The following is a 14,627-nucleotide window of genomic DNA, read 5'->3' as shown; positions in this document are numbered from 1 at the left end:
ATAGCCAGCATCCCAGGGTGGGGGGATGCTCGTGGTCCCTCCACCCCAGCCAGCATCCCAGGGCAGGGGGATGCTCACGGTCCCAGAGCATGGCAGTGGCACAGTGCAATTCAGCTGACGGGGAGTTGAGCAAGGGGCTCTGGATCACTCAGGATGGCCAAGCAGACAGAAGCAGAGGGGCTAGGGGTAGGGGGTTGTCACCCAGCTCACCTCAAACTCTAGGTACTCTTCCTTCTGCTTCAGCTCCTCGTACTCCTTGCCCTTCACTTTCTTCTCAGGCAGCGAGGAGCGATGCTCCAGCAGCTCCGCTGACATCGTCTTGAACTTCGTCTCATGGCTTTTCACCTGCTCCTCCTGGGGATGGGTGGTATCATGTCAGTGCCCTGCTCTGCCCTCTGCTCTGCCCCCCAGCAGTGGGCCCAGAAAAGTTTTTCCCCTCCTAGGTCCAGCCAGGATCTCAGCTTCTGCTCCTGGTTGGTTTTTTGTTGTTTTTGTTTGTTTGTTTGTTTGTTTTTTTTAAATGGCAGGCAAAAGCACAGGCCCTTGGGGGCAATCTGCTCCCACCTCACAGGAGGCTGGCTGCAGTCTTAAAGCAGAAGAATTTAATCCCCTCTAAAACTAGGCTGGTGGGGTTTTTTTTAATCCTTTCCACTCTATGAATAACTGCCCTGGCACACACGAGCACCAGCTAATCCCCTGGCCAGTCGCCGTTCAAGGTCCTGGACCTGGCAGGACCCTGCAAGCCGTGGTGTGGGACCACGTTCTCCTCCGTGGTCTGACTCCATCATCTGTCTCCCATCCCCACTGCCAGGAACAAGACCTCACTGCCTGCCCCCAACCTCAGCATCCCCTTGCTCCACGTCTCCTTGGCCATGCTCCCTCGGCCCTGTACCCCGCTGGGAGGCAGCCGGGCACGTGGCATCACATGGGTCCCTCCACAGGGGACAGTGCCACCAGCAGACCCAGGGGGTCTGCCCCATGCTCCCGGCTGCCCCCATGCCACGGCCCACCTGGGACAGCCTGGTGCAGGAGCTGGGCAGCAGCGGGCGGCTGAACTTCTTCTGGGAGCCGATGGCTGCAGGGAAGGGGGGTGCGGAGAACATGGCTGCCACCACATTGATGCGCGTGATCCACGAGTGCATCTGTTCAGGGTTCCTGGGGAGAAAGGCCAAACGACAGATGGGTGCTAAGTGGCACTAGCCGTGTCACAGGCAGAGGGACCTGCTCCAGGTCCCCCAGGCCTGGCCCTGGCCAGCCACAGCACCTGGAGCTCTGCCCCCAGCCACTCGGGCCATCGCAAGCCCATCAGGGTGGGAAAAAGAGGAGCTGAGGAGCTGGGCAAAGCACAGTGCTGACACCAGGTCCCTTTCCCTCTATAAAGAGCCAGGACAGGAGAGAGCAATGTGGCCCTAAGCCCCATCCCACCCTCTGCCCCAGTTGGATGAGCCCCTGCACCCCAACGTGGGGCCCAGCCGGTGATCCTGGGGAAACTCACTGTGCTTGGAAGAGGAAGACCCTCCAGTCAGCTGTCCTGAGGTAGAAGACATTGGGTCGCTTGCTGTAGTCAGACGCCCGCGTGGCAAGCGAATGGTGGATGCTAATCGCGTTCTTCAGCTCCTCTTCTGCCAGCGCCTTCCCTGGCTTATACTCCTCCTGCAAATCACAGGGCATTTCAGAGCCAGCTTAGGGATGCACCCCACCATGAGTCAACTCTACGAGACTGTGGGGACTGCAGGTGAGTGCTTGCAGTGGTGGGGCTTGGACATCACCCTCCACCAGGCTGCTGCAGGCTCTGCCTCCAGCTTGTGCTATACCCATGGGGAGAGGCTGCACAACCCGAGTGCATGGGCTTGGCAACAACCTGGTGGCTGCTCCCCACTGCGCTGCAGCCGGGCAGTACATGTGCCTGCAGGAGACTGGATTTGCAGCCCAAACCACCCCCCAGGGCAAAGGCCCCGGTGCCTCCTCTCTGCCCAGCCAAGTCCCCGCACACAGGGCCCTCGGTTGGCAGCCACTTTCACTTCCCAGGCTGAGCCCGAGCACCCCGGGAACAGGGATGACACCAGGTCCCCAAGCAACGGCTCAAGCACGCATGGTGCTGAGTCCGCTTAGGCCAGGCTTTGCAATGCCATGTGCTGGAGCTCCTCTCTCACTGCTGTGGGGACTGCCATGACCTCCCCTCCCCCCCCGGGTTGGGGACAATCCCTCTCCAGGGCACGGACACAGGCAGCCCCACTGCTGCCTACCTTCTGCAGGTAGAGAATCATCCCCTTCAGGATGGCGTGGAAGGGCTTCCAGCCGCGCTTCCCTCGGGGCGCTGCCAGGGAGGAGAGAGGAGCCCAGACATCAGCCCCAGCACCGAGTAGAGAAAGGCATTTCCCCCCGCATCCTCCTCCAGCCAGCCCTGCCACGACGCACGTCACCCCACCCCGGGGACGGGCAGCACGCCAGGACTGTCCCCGCGCACCTGAGCCCGTGCTGGCCGCGTGGCTGGCAGATGGTGCTGCGGGCAGGGGGGCTGCCTGCTGCCTCCCGGGGCCAGCGCCACTGCGCTCCCCGCCTCGCCGCCCGCCTCGCCGCTCGCGCTCGGCTACACCGCTGCCTCCCTGCTCAGGGACGGGGAGGAGACGGTGCTGCCCGCCAGGTAATGCTGGCTGCATCTAATCAATCAGATCAAGGCGGCATTAGACAGCCACGGCTTAGAGGGGATTTTATGGTGGAAACGGTGAACGTGCCTGGCAGTGCCCAACCAGCAGCAGCCCGCTGTGCTGCTTGTTTGCTGCACCACAGGACACCTTGCTTTGTCCCCGCCACCCTGCAGCAAAGGCCCATCCCCAGGGGAGCCCACCCCACCTCCCCCCTTCCCAGGGCCATGGGAGCCTCTGCCCAGTCCTGATGACAGAGGCAGACAGGCAGGGAGAGGCTTTCAGGCTTCCCAGCCTAGGGGCGGAATTATGCCCGGCACAGCTGGACAGAGAGGGTGCAGGGGGCTGATGGTGGAGGCTGGCTTGATGCTACAGTCAGATGTCACGTAGTGCTTCCCGCCCCGCTCCCCGCTAGGGTTTCTGGAGCTCGCCAGTGCCGCCTTGCCCTGAGCCCCTCCCACGGGCTCCCCAGGCACCTACTTTTCTTGCAGTCGGGATCAGCGTGGATCTTGCGCACTAACAGTCCATGTTTGTAGGTGGCAATGCTGGAGTCTTGGGAGAAGTCCAGAAAGGGGTTACTGCAGCTACTGATGCGCTTGATGGACTTAGGGTTGGGGTCTGCCAGCTCCGAGAGGGACTTTCTCAGCTCCTCCTCATCTCTGCCAGGCACAGATTGCGTGGGGAAAGGGTTTGTTACCTTGCTGGGGAAAGCAAATACCAGGCCTCCCACTTGCCGGTGCCACTTTTAGGCCTGGCTTCTAAGAGGGAGGCCAGGAGAGGCAGACCAGGCTGAGCAGTCTCCCATCACCACTGGAGAGCATCCCAAACCAAGTCATGCCTCTGTGCCTGTGCCCCTGCCCCTCTAGGCTGGCAGCTGAGGTGCTGCCTGGCACCTCAAAAGACAAGGCATGGGGGTGTCTGCTGCTGGCTCAGGGTGGGGGCTCCTGCCTGCCCCAGGGAGCAAGGAGCATTTTTGGACAGGGCTAGGACTGATCCCGGCCAAGCCAACGAGCTGGGGGCCGTGGAGGAGCAGTGCCCTGGGACTTGGCACCACCACAGCGCCCCGGCCCATGGTGTACAGGCTCGCAGGCAGGAGCTGGCAGGACAGGGGCTCTAGAGGGAAACCGCCTCAGAGACCCAGGCTGTGGTCCCCACTCCTTCAGGGCAGCAGCTGGGCTACGGGGCTCAGAGCCACCAGCAAAGGGGTGCGGGGAGACTGCGGTGGGGAGGCCTCGGGCAGCACCGGGGCTCCAGGTCATGGCCCCTCGCACTGCGGGCAGGCTGCTGCGGGCAGGCTGCACTGGTGCCGCTCCCCTGCCCGGCAGGAAGATGTGGGAGCCCAGAGCTGCTGCCTCCCCCCTCCCTCAGACCTGCTTGCTGCTAATTAAACCCCTCAGCATCTGCCGGCGTCTCCATGGCAGCAGCCCGAGCGCATTGGCTCAGCGCTGGCGGTACTGCCGGGCTGATTAATCCCCGCAGCGCGGGCGCTGCTGCTCTTGCTGCTGGAGATGGCAGCTGTGGGCGAGGGTGCAGGCATCCTGCGGGGCCCCGGCACAGCCACAGCCCCCCCAGGGCCTGCCCGCTCCCACCCCGGGCACAGCCGCCAAGGCACAGAGCAATGCCAAAGCTGCAGGGAGCTGGCCTCAGGCAGCCTTTCCCCAGCATGCCAGGGAATGGGTCCCCATCGAGGTGCTGAGGGCGGCCAGGGGTACGCTGCCACCGCAGCTCTCCAGGCACCCTCATCCCATCTCAACTCATCCCATCCCACATCCTCACATCCCTACAGCATCATAGCTGATGGGGCCTCTAGGGCAGGGCGATGCTCCGGCGGGGAGGGCAGCAAGGGCAAGGAAGCCCCCCATGCCGGCAGGGTGACCCCGCTGCCCGCCCAGCACCAGCATCCCCCGGGAGTGATACTCACATGGCCCACTGCAGCTTCTCGTTCTTGATGGAGCCGTACAATGTCTGCAGAGAGAAGAGTGGCGGATCAGCAGGAGAGTGGTGCCAGGTCAGGGGAGCTGCTCTGGGGATGGAGGGGGCACGCCAGACCGGCTCAGGGGCACTGGAGGTTAAGGCAGCCCCAGGCCAGTTCATCCTGGTCCAGCCCCACCCTGGCCTGGCCAGCTGACTGGCCTTGTTTCAGGGCTACAGGTACCTTCTCCTGGGCACCACAGGACCTGCAAACCCACGCACAGCCTGGGCATGGTGCTGGGTCATGGCCGTGGCTGCCTCCCCTCTCCTCCCCTCCCTCTCTGCCTGCCTGTGACAGTGGCGCAGCATGACAGTGAGGCGTGCCAAACATTTCCAATCCCTTGGGAGACCCACTTCTCCCCGCTCCAGGCTATCCCAAGCTGGCCAAAGGGATGGCCTTCAGGAGGCCAAGGCCCCAGGAGAGCAAGGTTTCAGGCTGGATTTCGATGGTGTGTGCATGCCTGCACCCTGCTCAGCATGACCAGCCTGCCCTAGCACCTCCAGCAGCTCCATGCCACGACACAACACAGCCAGTGACCTCCCTGCTGTCAGCCGCCTGTCCTGGGCTGGCTGAGGCAGGCTCATGGCAGCACCCAGTGCTCCACAGCAATGCGATGCTCCCATGGGAGGCTGCTCAGGAGCACGCTTAAGCTTTGGGAGAGACTTCAGCAGGGTGCTGGCCCTGGGCTTGCAGAGACACCAGTACACCACTATTCATGAAGACCTCAAAGGACCTCGTGGCTGGTCAAGGGAGGATGGGTGTTTGCCTGCTGCTGGGCTGCTGCTGCTTGGGGTGGCTGTGGTCTGTCCCTACCCCCTCCCCAGCACCCCCAAGCACACTGCCCTCCCTGCTGGCCCAAACAGTGCCAAGCTGAGCAAGGCAGGACCCGCTGCCTGCATCTCAGCACAGGAACAAGCTAAGCGTGCCTGCAGCAGGATGCTCCAGGGCCCCACTCCCAAGCATTTGTCCGGTCTGGGCTGGGTGCAAGCCAGAAGCACTTGGCACAGCTCTGCAGCCAGGGAGGCTCCGGAGAGGGTTTCAACACAGTGCTTGCAGAGGGTTTCGGAGCAAGATCTGGAAGGCATCATCCTCGGAGGAAAATAATCGAGTCTCGCACAGGCTGTTCAGGCAGCTATCAACATCCATCACTTGGCCCGAGACTGTTGCTGAGAGATCTTGCTGGTGGCTGAGAAAGTACAACTGGAGGCGTGCAGGGGCCCGGGAAAGCCAGCCAGCAGACAGGCCCCAGCGGTGTCTGGGGAAGGGACATCCATCACTCCCCCGAGAGGCACAGCGGCCAGGACGGAGCAGGGACCCGGCTCCTCCCGCACTTCCCTGTCGGGGAAATGCTGGCGCAGCATCAGCTTGTTTCTCAGAGAATGAAAGGGATCGCCCTGATCTGCAGGCAGCAAGCGGGGACCACTTGCCTCCTGGGAAGACAGGAGGCTCACGGAGGGCGTACGGCCTCAGTGCCCAAGAGGAGATTAGACCCTGGCCCCATTTGTGCAGCCCTGGCACCGGAGGGGCAGGATGCTGAGGTGTGAGCAGGGGGTACCTGCCGGAGGGCTGGCAGCAATGCGGCCAGAGGAGCACGGGTAGCAAAGAGACCTAGAAAAGAGCCTGGAAGAAAAAAAACAAGCCAAAGTCCTGCAGAACAAAACCTGGGAGCAGAGCAGGGGAAGAAGCAGGTGTCTCAGAGCAATGTGGATGATAAGGAATCGCCACGGGAAACAGAAGGGAAGGGATCTTACTCACTGCCAGGGATGCAGCCGAGAGATGCTGAGAACCAACAGACACAAAAAAGGAGACTAGAAAACTGGCACAGAGAAGTGGGGACTGGAAACTGCAGAAAAGCTCCTCGGAAAGAGCAGGCAGGACGGGACGTGTGGCTTGGCTTCCACCCGGCTCAGTGACCATACAGGAGGGGCCAGCTCTGCGCCCCAAGGAAAGCAGACGTGAGCCAGCTGAGCGGGGATTTTGGAGGACAGGGCAAGGTGCTGCACTGAAGGGGACAGTGGCCCCCAGGCCCCCAGCCCTGCGCAGGGCTTGCAGGTGGATTGCTGCTAAACTCCAACTGAACGAGCTGATGTCAGAAGATGCTCGAGGAGCAATTCTGGATGCCGGAGAACAGCCCGGCAGAGCACCGCACTAAAAAACCTGGGCTCTGGGACTGTCGGTGCACACTTCAAAGGCTGAACTGCCTTGTGGCTTCAAAAGGCTCAAGCAGTCCTGCTACAAGCCCCGACAGCATCCCACAAGCCCGCTGTGGGCAGGAGCTGCCAAGTACCCCCACCTCAGAGATGGGGAGCAGGGACTGCTCAGCACTCCTGTGCGGGGGGACAGTGAGAGGCAAACGGTGGGGCTGGGTGGATTGAGAGGGCAATGCAAAGCTTTACGTCTACACTTAAATCCTGCCAAGACTCTGCTTGGCTAAACACCACCCCCAGCTGACACCAGTCTCAGGAACAAAGCTGGTGGACTGAGCCCAAGTCCTAGCTGAGAATATGCACTCCAGCCACAGAGCCCATCCCGCTTTTCTGGTCCTGTGGCAGTACCACTGCCCGTCAGTCCACTAAACTCGGGGCTCTTTGGTGCACGGATCATTTCTGCTGGGGAAGCACAAGTGGCGCAGGCTCCTGAAGCCTAATTCACAACTACGTCAGCAGAGACCAGACACCAGTTTCATCGCTCAGCAGGTCCCTCTCGCCAGGCTGTCTTTGCTCCGTGGATTCATCCCCCCTGGGCCAAAAGCACGGCACCTCTTGGCAGCGCTGAACTTGTAAGCACGGCTCAGGAGAAAGCAGGGTACCGGCCCCATGCCACTGCAGCCGACCCCAAGCGTGGCTGGGGTTTTTTGGTCATCGCCAGGTTATGAGCTCACTGCTGCAGCACAAAGGGCCAGCCAGCTCTGCCCTAGACATGCACAGCGCCGAAGAGACCTAGGAATATACTGTCCCAGGGGGATTTCTAACTGAACCAACATCTTTCTTTGGTGCCCTCCCTCCCAAAAGCAGGCTGAGAGGACGTCCCGAGTCCTGCTCTAGCAAACATCTCCAGGAGGGGTGGGGGGCTGTGCTGGGCACGAGGCAGGTGGCTCTGATGCTCCAGCCCGGCCTTAGTGTCAGCCCTGTGCAAGCACGGCAGGGAGAAGCCATTCCCCCTTCAACTCCCCAGCTCAGAGCAGACCAGAGGGGAGATCAGTGCTCTTTGGGGAGCTGGGCAACAAGCTGGCCTGGACACAGCTTTGGCACAGACTGGACTGTACCGAGGGCTGTAGCCCAGCACTCAAGTAACAGAGGAGGGTTAAGGCAGGAATTTAGGCATCTGGCAGAGAGTTTTAACCCTTTCTGGGGTACCTCTTTTGTGGATCATAACTCTTACGGACACATCCCCTTTCCAGGCTGCTGGTTCCTGTGCTAAACAACACAGTGCTCAGCCCTCAGTGCTGCAAGATGCCCTGTGCAAGTCAAGGCCCCCCTTCCTCCTGCCAGCCCTGTGACCAGCCACGGCTGCATGACATTCTGCAAGACAGACTTCACAGCCACCAAGCGCCCTCCCTGCAGTCATTCTCCCTCTCTCCGTGCCTGGCAGCATTTCAACACGAGAGCTCAGTTGCTGGCTTTCCCCAACTTTTCCTTAGCAAAATATCTCTCTCTACACCCAGCCACAAAGCTCTGTCAGGTCCCCCAGGCACCCAGACCCCACAGCTGCATGGATACGAACAGCACCGTCAGATCAGCGACATATATCAGTGGGAACCGTACCTATGTCAGGTCCCTTATTCACCTTCACTGCCCCCCTCTCCACCCCCGCTGCCTGCCGAGCACACACAACCCTTGCTCAAGAACAACTCATCACCTGGCACACACCAACCCTGCTGCACACACCCCGTGTGTCCCCCCCTCCCCTCCACTGCAGAGGGGCTCCCACAGGCACACACAGCAGAGTGACTTGGGGACAGACCCATTGGGCAGGCTGCCATGGGGACAGCGTCCTGTGCGTCACGTTCCACCCTGCTGCAGGCAGCAACAGCAGGCAGCGGGGGACAGCTACCCATCCCTGCCCCATGCTTTCGACTCAGCAACATCATAAGCTACACCAACATCTTTTAAAACATTCCTTGCCCAGCCAACTACGCACCCCCAGGATGGCAGACCCCTCTATCCCTCCCAGCGCAGCCCCACAGCACGGGAAGCAGTGACCGAGCGTCTCCCTTCCAACTGCATGTTTCCATCCGAGTGCGTCACAACTTAATGCTGCCCCCAGACCGTACTGCGCTATGACAGCATTGCCGCTTGTCACAGCCCTGATGTCCCCGCTGGGCTGGTTTTGGCCACGGGGGCAGCCCTGGTGGCTCTGGGGTACCCCTGCCTCTTTGCCCCAGCCTGCCTGCAACGCGGGGGCCGGAAAGGACTCTTCTCTCGCTGCTACACCACAGGCAGGCACCCAACCGAGGTAGGATGCACTCAGAGACAGCCTGTTCGCTTCTCCCCACCTAGGACTGATGCACACCAGCGTAACACCTCCAAAACAGATGCCGGCTCACAGCGAGCGAGCTCTTGGCAGTAGAAAGCCCTTTTTTGTCCAGGCAGCCACTCCTTCCTCTCCAGCTCTGCTCGGCTGGGAGCCGGGGCTGCGGCGCTGCCTTGCGGCTCTCCCCGCCGCCCCAGCCGGGTGCCAGTCTGCCCTGGCCGGGCTGGCACGGCTCAGCGCAGCCCTTGGCGGGGAGCCCGCAGAGCTTGTCACTTATGCTAAGCTGGAGGGCTGGTCCCAGTGGTACGGCTCTGTCCTGGATTCTTCTTGCAGCGATGTTTTCGAGCAAGCGTTGCTGTCAAGCCATCGTAAGCGGCGCAATGTCACCCAGGTCTTGCCGTGCTCCCGCTCCCCCCGTGCCCGGGGTGGGATGGGGGGAGGACGGCAGGGCTGGAGACGGGGACCCTCGGGCGGAGGGGGGCTGATGGGGACCCGTCTCCGCTGAAAGCAGGCAGGGGAGGGAGACCGGGCTGGCCGCTCGCTACATCCATGCCAGGGCTGGGGCACTCGCAGCGGGCGGGCCGGCGGCTGTCCGGGCGTGTCCGTCCGTCCGCCCGCCCGCCCGCCTCCCCGCCGGGCGCTGCGCATCCCCCCGCGGCGCCCCCCGCTCCTCCGGCCCGCCGCTTACCGGCTTCTTCTTGCGGCGGCTCTGGAGGCGGCTGACCACCAGGTCGGTGTAGAGCACCGGCTTGAGGGTGCGGGAGCGCTGGGGCCAGCCGTAGCAGAAGGTCTCCACGCCGCGGTAGTTGCGCCCGTAGCGCACCGAGCACATGGAGCGGGACCGCATGCGCCCCGCGCTGCTGTTGATGCTGTTGACGCCGATCATCCTGCCGGCGGCGGCGGGGGGGCGGCGGGGTGCCCGGCGGCCCTGCCCGGCCCTGCCCGCCCTGCCTGCCCTGCCTGCCGCGGCCCGCTCCGCCGCCGCCGCCTGTTGAAGCCGGGCCGGGCCGGGCAGGGCTCGGCGGCGGCTGCCCGAGAGGGGCGGGGCCCGGCCCCGCCCCGCCCCGCCCGCCGCAGCCAATGGCGGCCCGCGGCGCACGGCCGGGCCGGGCCGAGCCGAGCCGAGCCGAGCCGAGCCGAGCCGGGCCGTGCCGAGCCGAGCCGAGCCGAGCCGAGCCGGGCCGAGCCGAGCCGAGCCGAGCCGGGCCGTGCCGAGCCGAGCCGAGCCGAGCCGAGCCGAGCCGAGCCGGGCCGAGCCGAGCCGAGCCGAACCGGGCCGAGCCGAGCCGAGCCGAGCCGAGCCGGGCCGAGCCGAGCCGAGCCGAGCCGAGCCGAGCCGGGCCGTGCCGAGCCGAGCCGGGCCGTGCCGAGCCGAGCCGAGCCGAGCCGAGCCGGGCCGAGCCGAGCCGAGCCGAGCCGGGCCGTGCCGAGCCGAGCCGAGCCGAGCCGAGCCGAGCCGAGCCGGGCCGAGCCGAGCCGGGCCGAGCCGAGCCGAGCCGAACCGGGCCGAGCCGAGCCGAGCCGAGCCGAGCCGAGCCGGGCCGTGCCGAGCCGAGCCGAGCCGAGCCGGGCCGTGCCGAGCCGAGCCGAGCCGGGCCGTGCCGAGCCGAGCCGAGCCGTGCCGAGCCGAGCCGGGCCGAGCCGAGCCGAGCCGAGCCGAGCCGAACCGGGCCGAGCCGACCCGAGCCGAGCCGAGCCGAGCCGGGCCGAGCCGAGCCGAGCCGAGCCGAGCCGAGCCGAGCCGTGCCGAGCCGGGCCGTGCCGAGCCGAGCCGGGCCGAGCCGAGCCGGGCCGGGCCGAGCCGAGCCGAGCCGAGCCGAGCCGAACCGGGCCGAGCCGAGCCGAGCCGAGCCGGGCCGAGCCGAGCCGAGCCGAGCCGGGCCGAGCCGGGCCGAGCCGAGCCGAGCCGGGCCGGGCCGAACCGGGCCGGGCCGAGCCGAGCGGGGCCGAGCCGGGCCGAGCCGAACCGGGCCGTGCCGACCCGAGCCGAGCCGAGCCGAGCCGAGCCGGGCCGAGCCGAGCCGAGCCGAACCGGGCCGAGCCGAGCCGAGCCGAGCCGGGCCGAGCCGAGCCGAGCCGAGCCGAGCCGAGCCGGGCCGTGCCGAGCCGAGCCGGGCCGTGCCGAGCCGAGCCGAGCCGAGCCGAGCCGAGCCGGGCCGAGCCGAGCCGAGCCGAGCCGGGCCGTGCCGAGCCGAGCCGAGCCGAGCCGAGCCGAGCCGAGCCGAGCCGGGCCGAGCCGAGCCGGGCCGAGCCGAGCCGAGCCGAACCGGGCCGAGCCGAGCCGAGCCGAGCCGAGCCGGGCCGTGCCGAGCCGAGCCGAGCCGAGCCGGGCCGTGCCGAGCCGAGCCGAGCCGGGCCGTGCCGAGCCGAGCCGAGCCGTGCCGAGCCGAGCCGGGCCGAGCCGAGCCGAGCCGAGCCGAACCGGGCCGAGCCGAGCCGACCCGAGCCGAGCCGAGCCGGGCCGAGCCGAGCCGAGCCGAGCCGAGCCGAGCCGTGCCGAGCCGGGCCGTGCCGAGCCGAGCCGGGCCGAGCCGAGCCGGGCCGGGCCGAGCCGAGCCGAGCCGAGCCGAGCCGAACCGGGCCGAGCCGAGCCGAGCCGAGCCGAGCCGAGCCGGGCCGAGCCGAGCCGAGCCGAGCCGGGCCGAGCCGGGCCGAGCCGAGCCGAGCCGGGCCGGGCCGAACCGGGCCGGGCCGAGCCGAGCGGGGCCGAGCCGGGCCGAGCCGAACCGGGCCGTGCCGACCCGAGCCGAGCCGAGCCGAGCCGAGCCGGGCCGAGCCGAGCCGGGCCGGGCCGAGCCGAGCCGAGCCGAGCCGAGCCGTGCCGTGCCGGGCCGTGCCGGGCCGAGCCGAGCGGGGCCGAGCCGAGCCGTGCCGAGCCGAGCCGGGCCGAGCCGAGCCGAGCCGAACCGGGCCGAGCCGAACCGGGCCGAGCCGAGCCGAGCCGAGCCGGGCCGAGCCGAGCCGGGCCGAGCCGAGCCGAGCCGAGCCGTGCCGGGCCGGGCCGAGCCGAGCGGGGCCGAGCCGAGCCGTGCCGAGCCGAGCCGAGCCGGGCCGAGCCGAACCGGGCCGTGCCGACCCGAGCCGAGCCGAGCCGAGCCGGGCCGAGCCGAGCCGGGCCGAGCCGAGCCGAACCGGGCCGAGCCGAGCCGAGCCGGGCCGAGCCGAGCCGAGCCGAGCGGGGCCGAGCCGTACCGGGCCGTGCCGAGCCGAGCCGTACCGGGCCGAGCCGAGCGGGGCCGAGCCGTGCCGAGCCGAACCGGGCCGGGCCGACCCGAGCCGAGCCGGGCCGGGCCGAGCCGAGCCGAGCGGGGCCGGGCCGAGCCGAGCCGAGCCGAGCCGGGCCGGGCCGAGCCGAGCGGTGGAGCCGGGCCCGCGGAGGCAGCGGCCAGCGTCCCGCCTGGTGGGACACCGTCCCTGGCGCCGATGGCACACCAGTTGCCGGAGCCGCCCCCGGAGCACCAGCCGGCCCTCCCTGCCTCCTTTCCGCCCCACAAGGGAGAGCGGGAGCAGGCGGCTGGACTCATGGGGCTGGGGGGCAGCGGCGGTGACATCCCCGGGGCTTCCCGGGCCCCACCGGGCAGGCGGCACCTCGGTGCTGTGCCAGCCGGGCAGGCTTCAGAGCTGCTGCTGCAGCCCGGCCTGCAGCAGGGGCCTCCACAGGGCTGGGCTGGTAGGAGATCTCACACCTTCCATCTTCTGCGCCCACCCCACGCTTAACACCCCTGCCCAGCCCTTCGAGGTCAGGCCAGAAACATGAGTAGCTAGAGCCACCCGGCTGGTTAAGGGCAGGACGCAGATGCTCCAGGGAGCTGTCCCCGTGAAGAAGCAAAGAGCTGGGCATCCTTGCAGAAGGCGTGAGGATCGATGCGTAATTTAGTTAGGCTTGACTGAGCAGGAGATGCGGCCAGTGGAGAAGGCGAAATTTTCCACTCGGTCCTGACTGCTTGGCATAGTGGTCGCTGGGCAAAACTTGTATGGGCATGCGTGCCCAGCCCGTCAGACGTGCTGGGCTGCCCCTGAGGCCGGGGGGGGGGCGCGGGAGACAGGGGCAGCATATCGCTCCCAGGGGAAACAGGCAAAAAAAAAAATAGCCCAGGGGATTAGACTGAGCAAGCGTTCCTGAGATTACAGCTCAGAGGTGGGAGCCGGGGCTTTCTTCCCACATTGCTAATCACTTACCCAGCACTCTGAGCGTCTGAGCCCTGCCGTTGTACCTCCAAGCTGGAAGGTGGGGGCCCATCCTACCTTCCTCCCCCGGGGACCCGACTGCATTGTCAGGCTTAATTCATTAACATCTGTGAAGTGCTCCGGCTCCTAGGCTGGAAGGCGGCACAGCTTTGGCTCACTCCTGCAATCGCTAAGCAGTACCAAGGAGAAATGGGGTCTGATCTGGCCCTACGGTGTTGCTACCAGCCAGCAAAGCACAAGGTTAAGCTAATAAGAGTAAGGAAGATAGGGAAGAGCTAAGGCTCTGCAAAGTGATCAATCATGTAAAGGTCAAATCCACATCTGAAATATAACAGACAACCAGCAACAGCGAGTGAAATCCCAGGGGGCCTGGGCTAAAATCACACTGACAAGAGAAGAGCAACATCTCAAGAGCTAACCAAAATATCACCAGCTCCAGGACACCCCGCTTTACCTCCTTCCTCGCGGGGCGGGCAGCTGCCTTCATTTGGCCACAGGAGTTCGGGTCCAAGCCTGCAGACGTGGGTGTCCTCGGGCATGGCATTATATGGGTTCTTGTATCCCCAGTGGGGAGGACACCCGAGTCGGAGAGCTGGGCAGCCCTGCCCGCGGAGCACGATTCTCCAGGGGAGCTTTCAGAGCCAGAGGAAAGGGTTTCCAGCAGCAGCAGCTGAGTGCCAGTAAGGCATCACTGCCTTAGCTCCAGCAGCAGTGCCATGCAGGGCACGGCGAGGCGCTGCCAGTGAGGGGGACGTGGTGCTCAGCTGTGAAAGCACAAGCTTTGAAGTGTTTTCATTTCTTCTGCATAAAACTGGGATTGTTTACATGTATTATCTAGTAGCAGATAAAGTTCTTGTCTGACTCAAGCTGCCACCCGCTCTCAGGCATCGTGCTGTGTTTGTCTTGGGACTCCGCGCAGCCCAAGCTCCCCACGGGTCTGTTCCTGATGCTGTCCCCAGAGTCACAGGGGATGGTGGCCTTGTGTCCCCTGCAGCCACCTAGGTCCTGCTCTGCTGTCCCCATTTCTCCAGTGGCAAGTGATGTGGGTGGGGGCCACCTCGAGCCCTCCAGCTGTGAAGCCTATGGGGCAGCAGCCTGCGCTATCTCCCCAGGCAGGCTTGGAAGAGCCCCCAGGATCCTTCTTCTGCGCTGTTGGAGCTGCCCAAGACCCAGCCCTGAGCTTTGGGAAGCTCCTCTGAAGCCTGTCAGCCCTTCCCCACCCCTGCTGCCCTTAGGAAACGCATGTGCTCCTGGAGGGCTAAAATTAGCCAGCCAGCTGTGCGGTACACGTGCACAGGAGCCTCGGTCCCCAGGCACGGCCTGCCAGCCAGGTCTGCCGAGGAGGCAGC

The 14,627-nt window shown here is 65.5% G+C and overlaps 1 protein-coding gene across 1 annotated transcript in view; it reads right to left on the bottom strand.

Annotated features, from left to right (window-relative positions):
- PSD (pleckstrin and Sec7 domain containing) overlaps positions 1 to 14,627 on the bottom strand; it is a gene marked incomplete at its 5' end in the record, with an annotated part of 39,303 nt that overhangs the window by 1,685 nt on the left and 22,991 nt on the right. The window contains 6 exons of the mRNA XM_082308188.1: positions 211 to 354; positions 1,011 to 1,155; positions 1,496 to 1,653; positions 2,247 to 2,317; positions 3,126 to 3,304; positions 4,567 to 4,610. Coding sequence (XP_082164314.1) covers positions 211 to 354; positions 1,011 to 1,155; positions 1,496 to 1,653; positions 2,247 to 2,317; positions 3,126 to 3,304; positions 4,567 to 4,610 — 741 coding nt within the window. The remainder of the gene's footprint in view (positions 1 to 210; positions 355 to 1,010; positions 1,156 to 1,495; positions 1,654 to 2,246; positions 2,318 to 3,125; positions 3,305 to 4,566; positions 4,611 to 14,627) is intronic.

This window comes from Platalea leucorodia (assembly GCF_965183815.1).
Source record: "Platalea leucorodia genome assembly, chromosome: 4".
Lineage (NCBI taxonomy): Eukaryota > Metazoa > Chordata > Aves > Pelecaniformes > Threskiornithidae > Platalea > Platalea leucorodia.
Note: the sequence above shows the minus strand (reverse complement) of the source record. Positions and strands in the feature narration are given on the sequence as shown.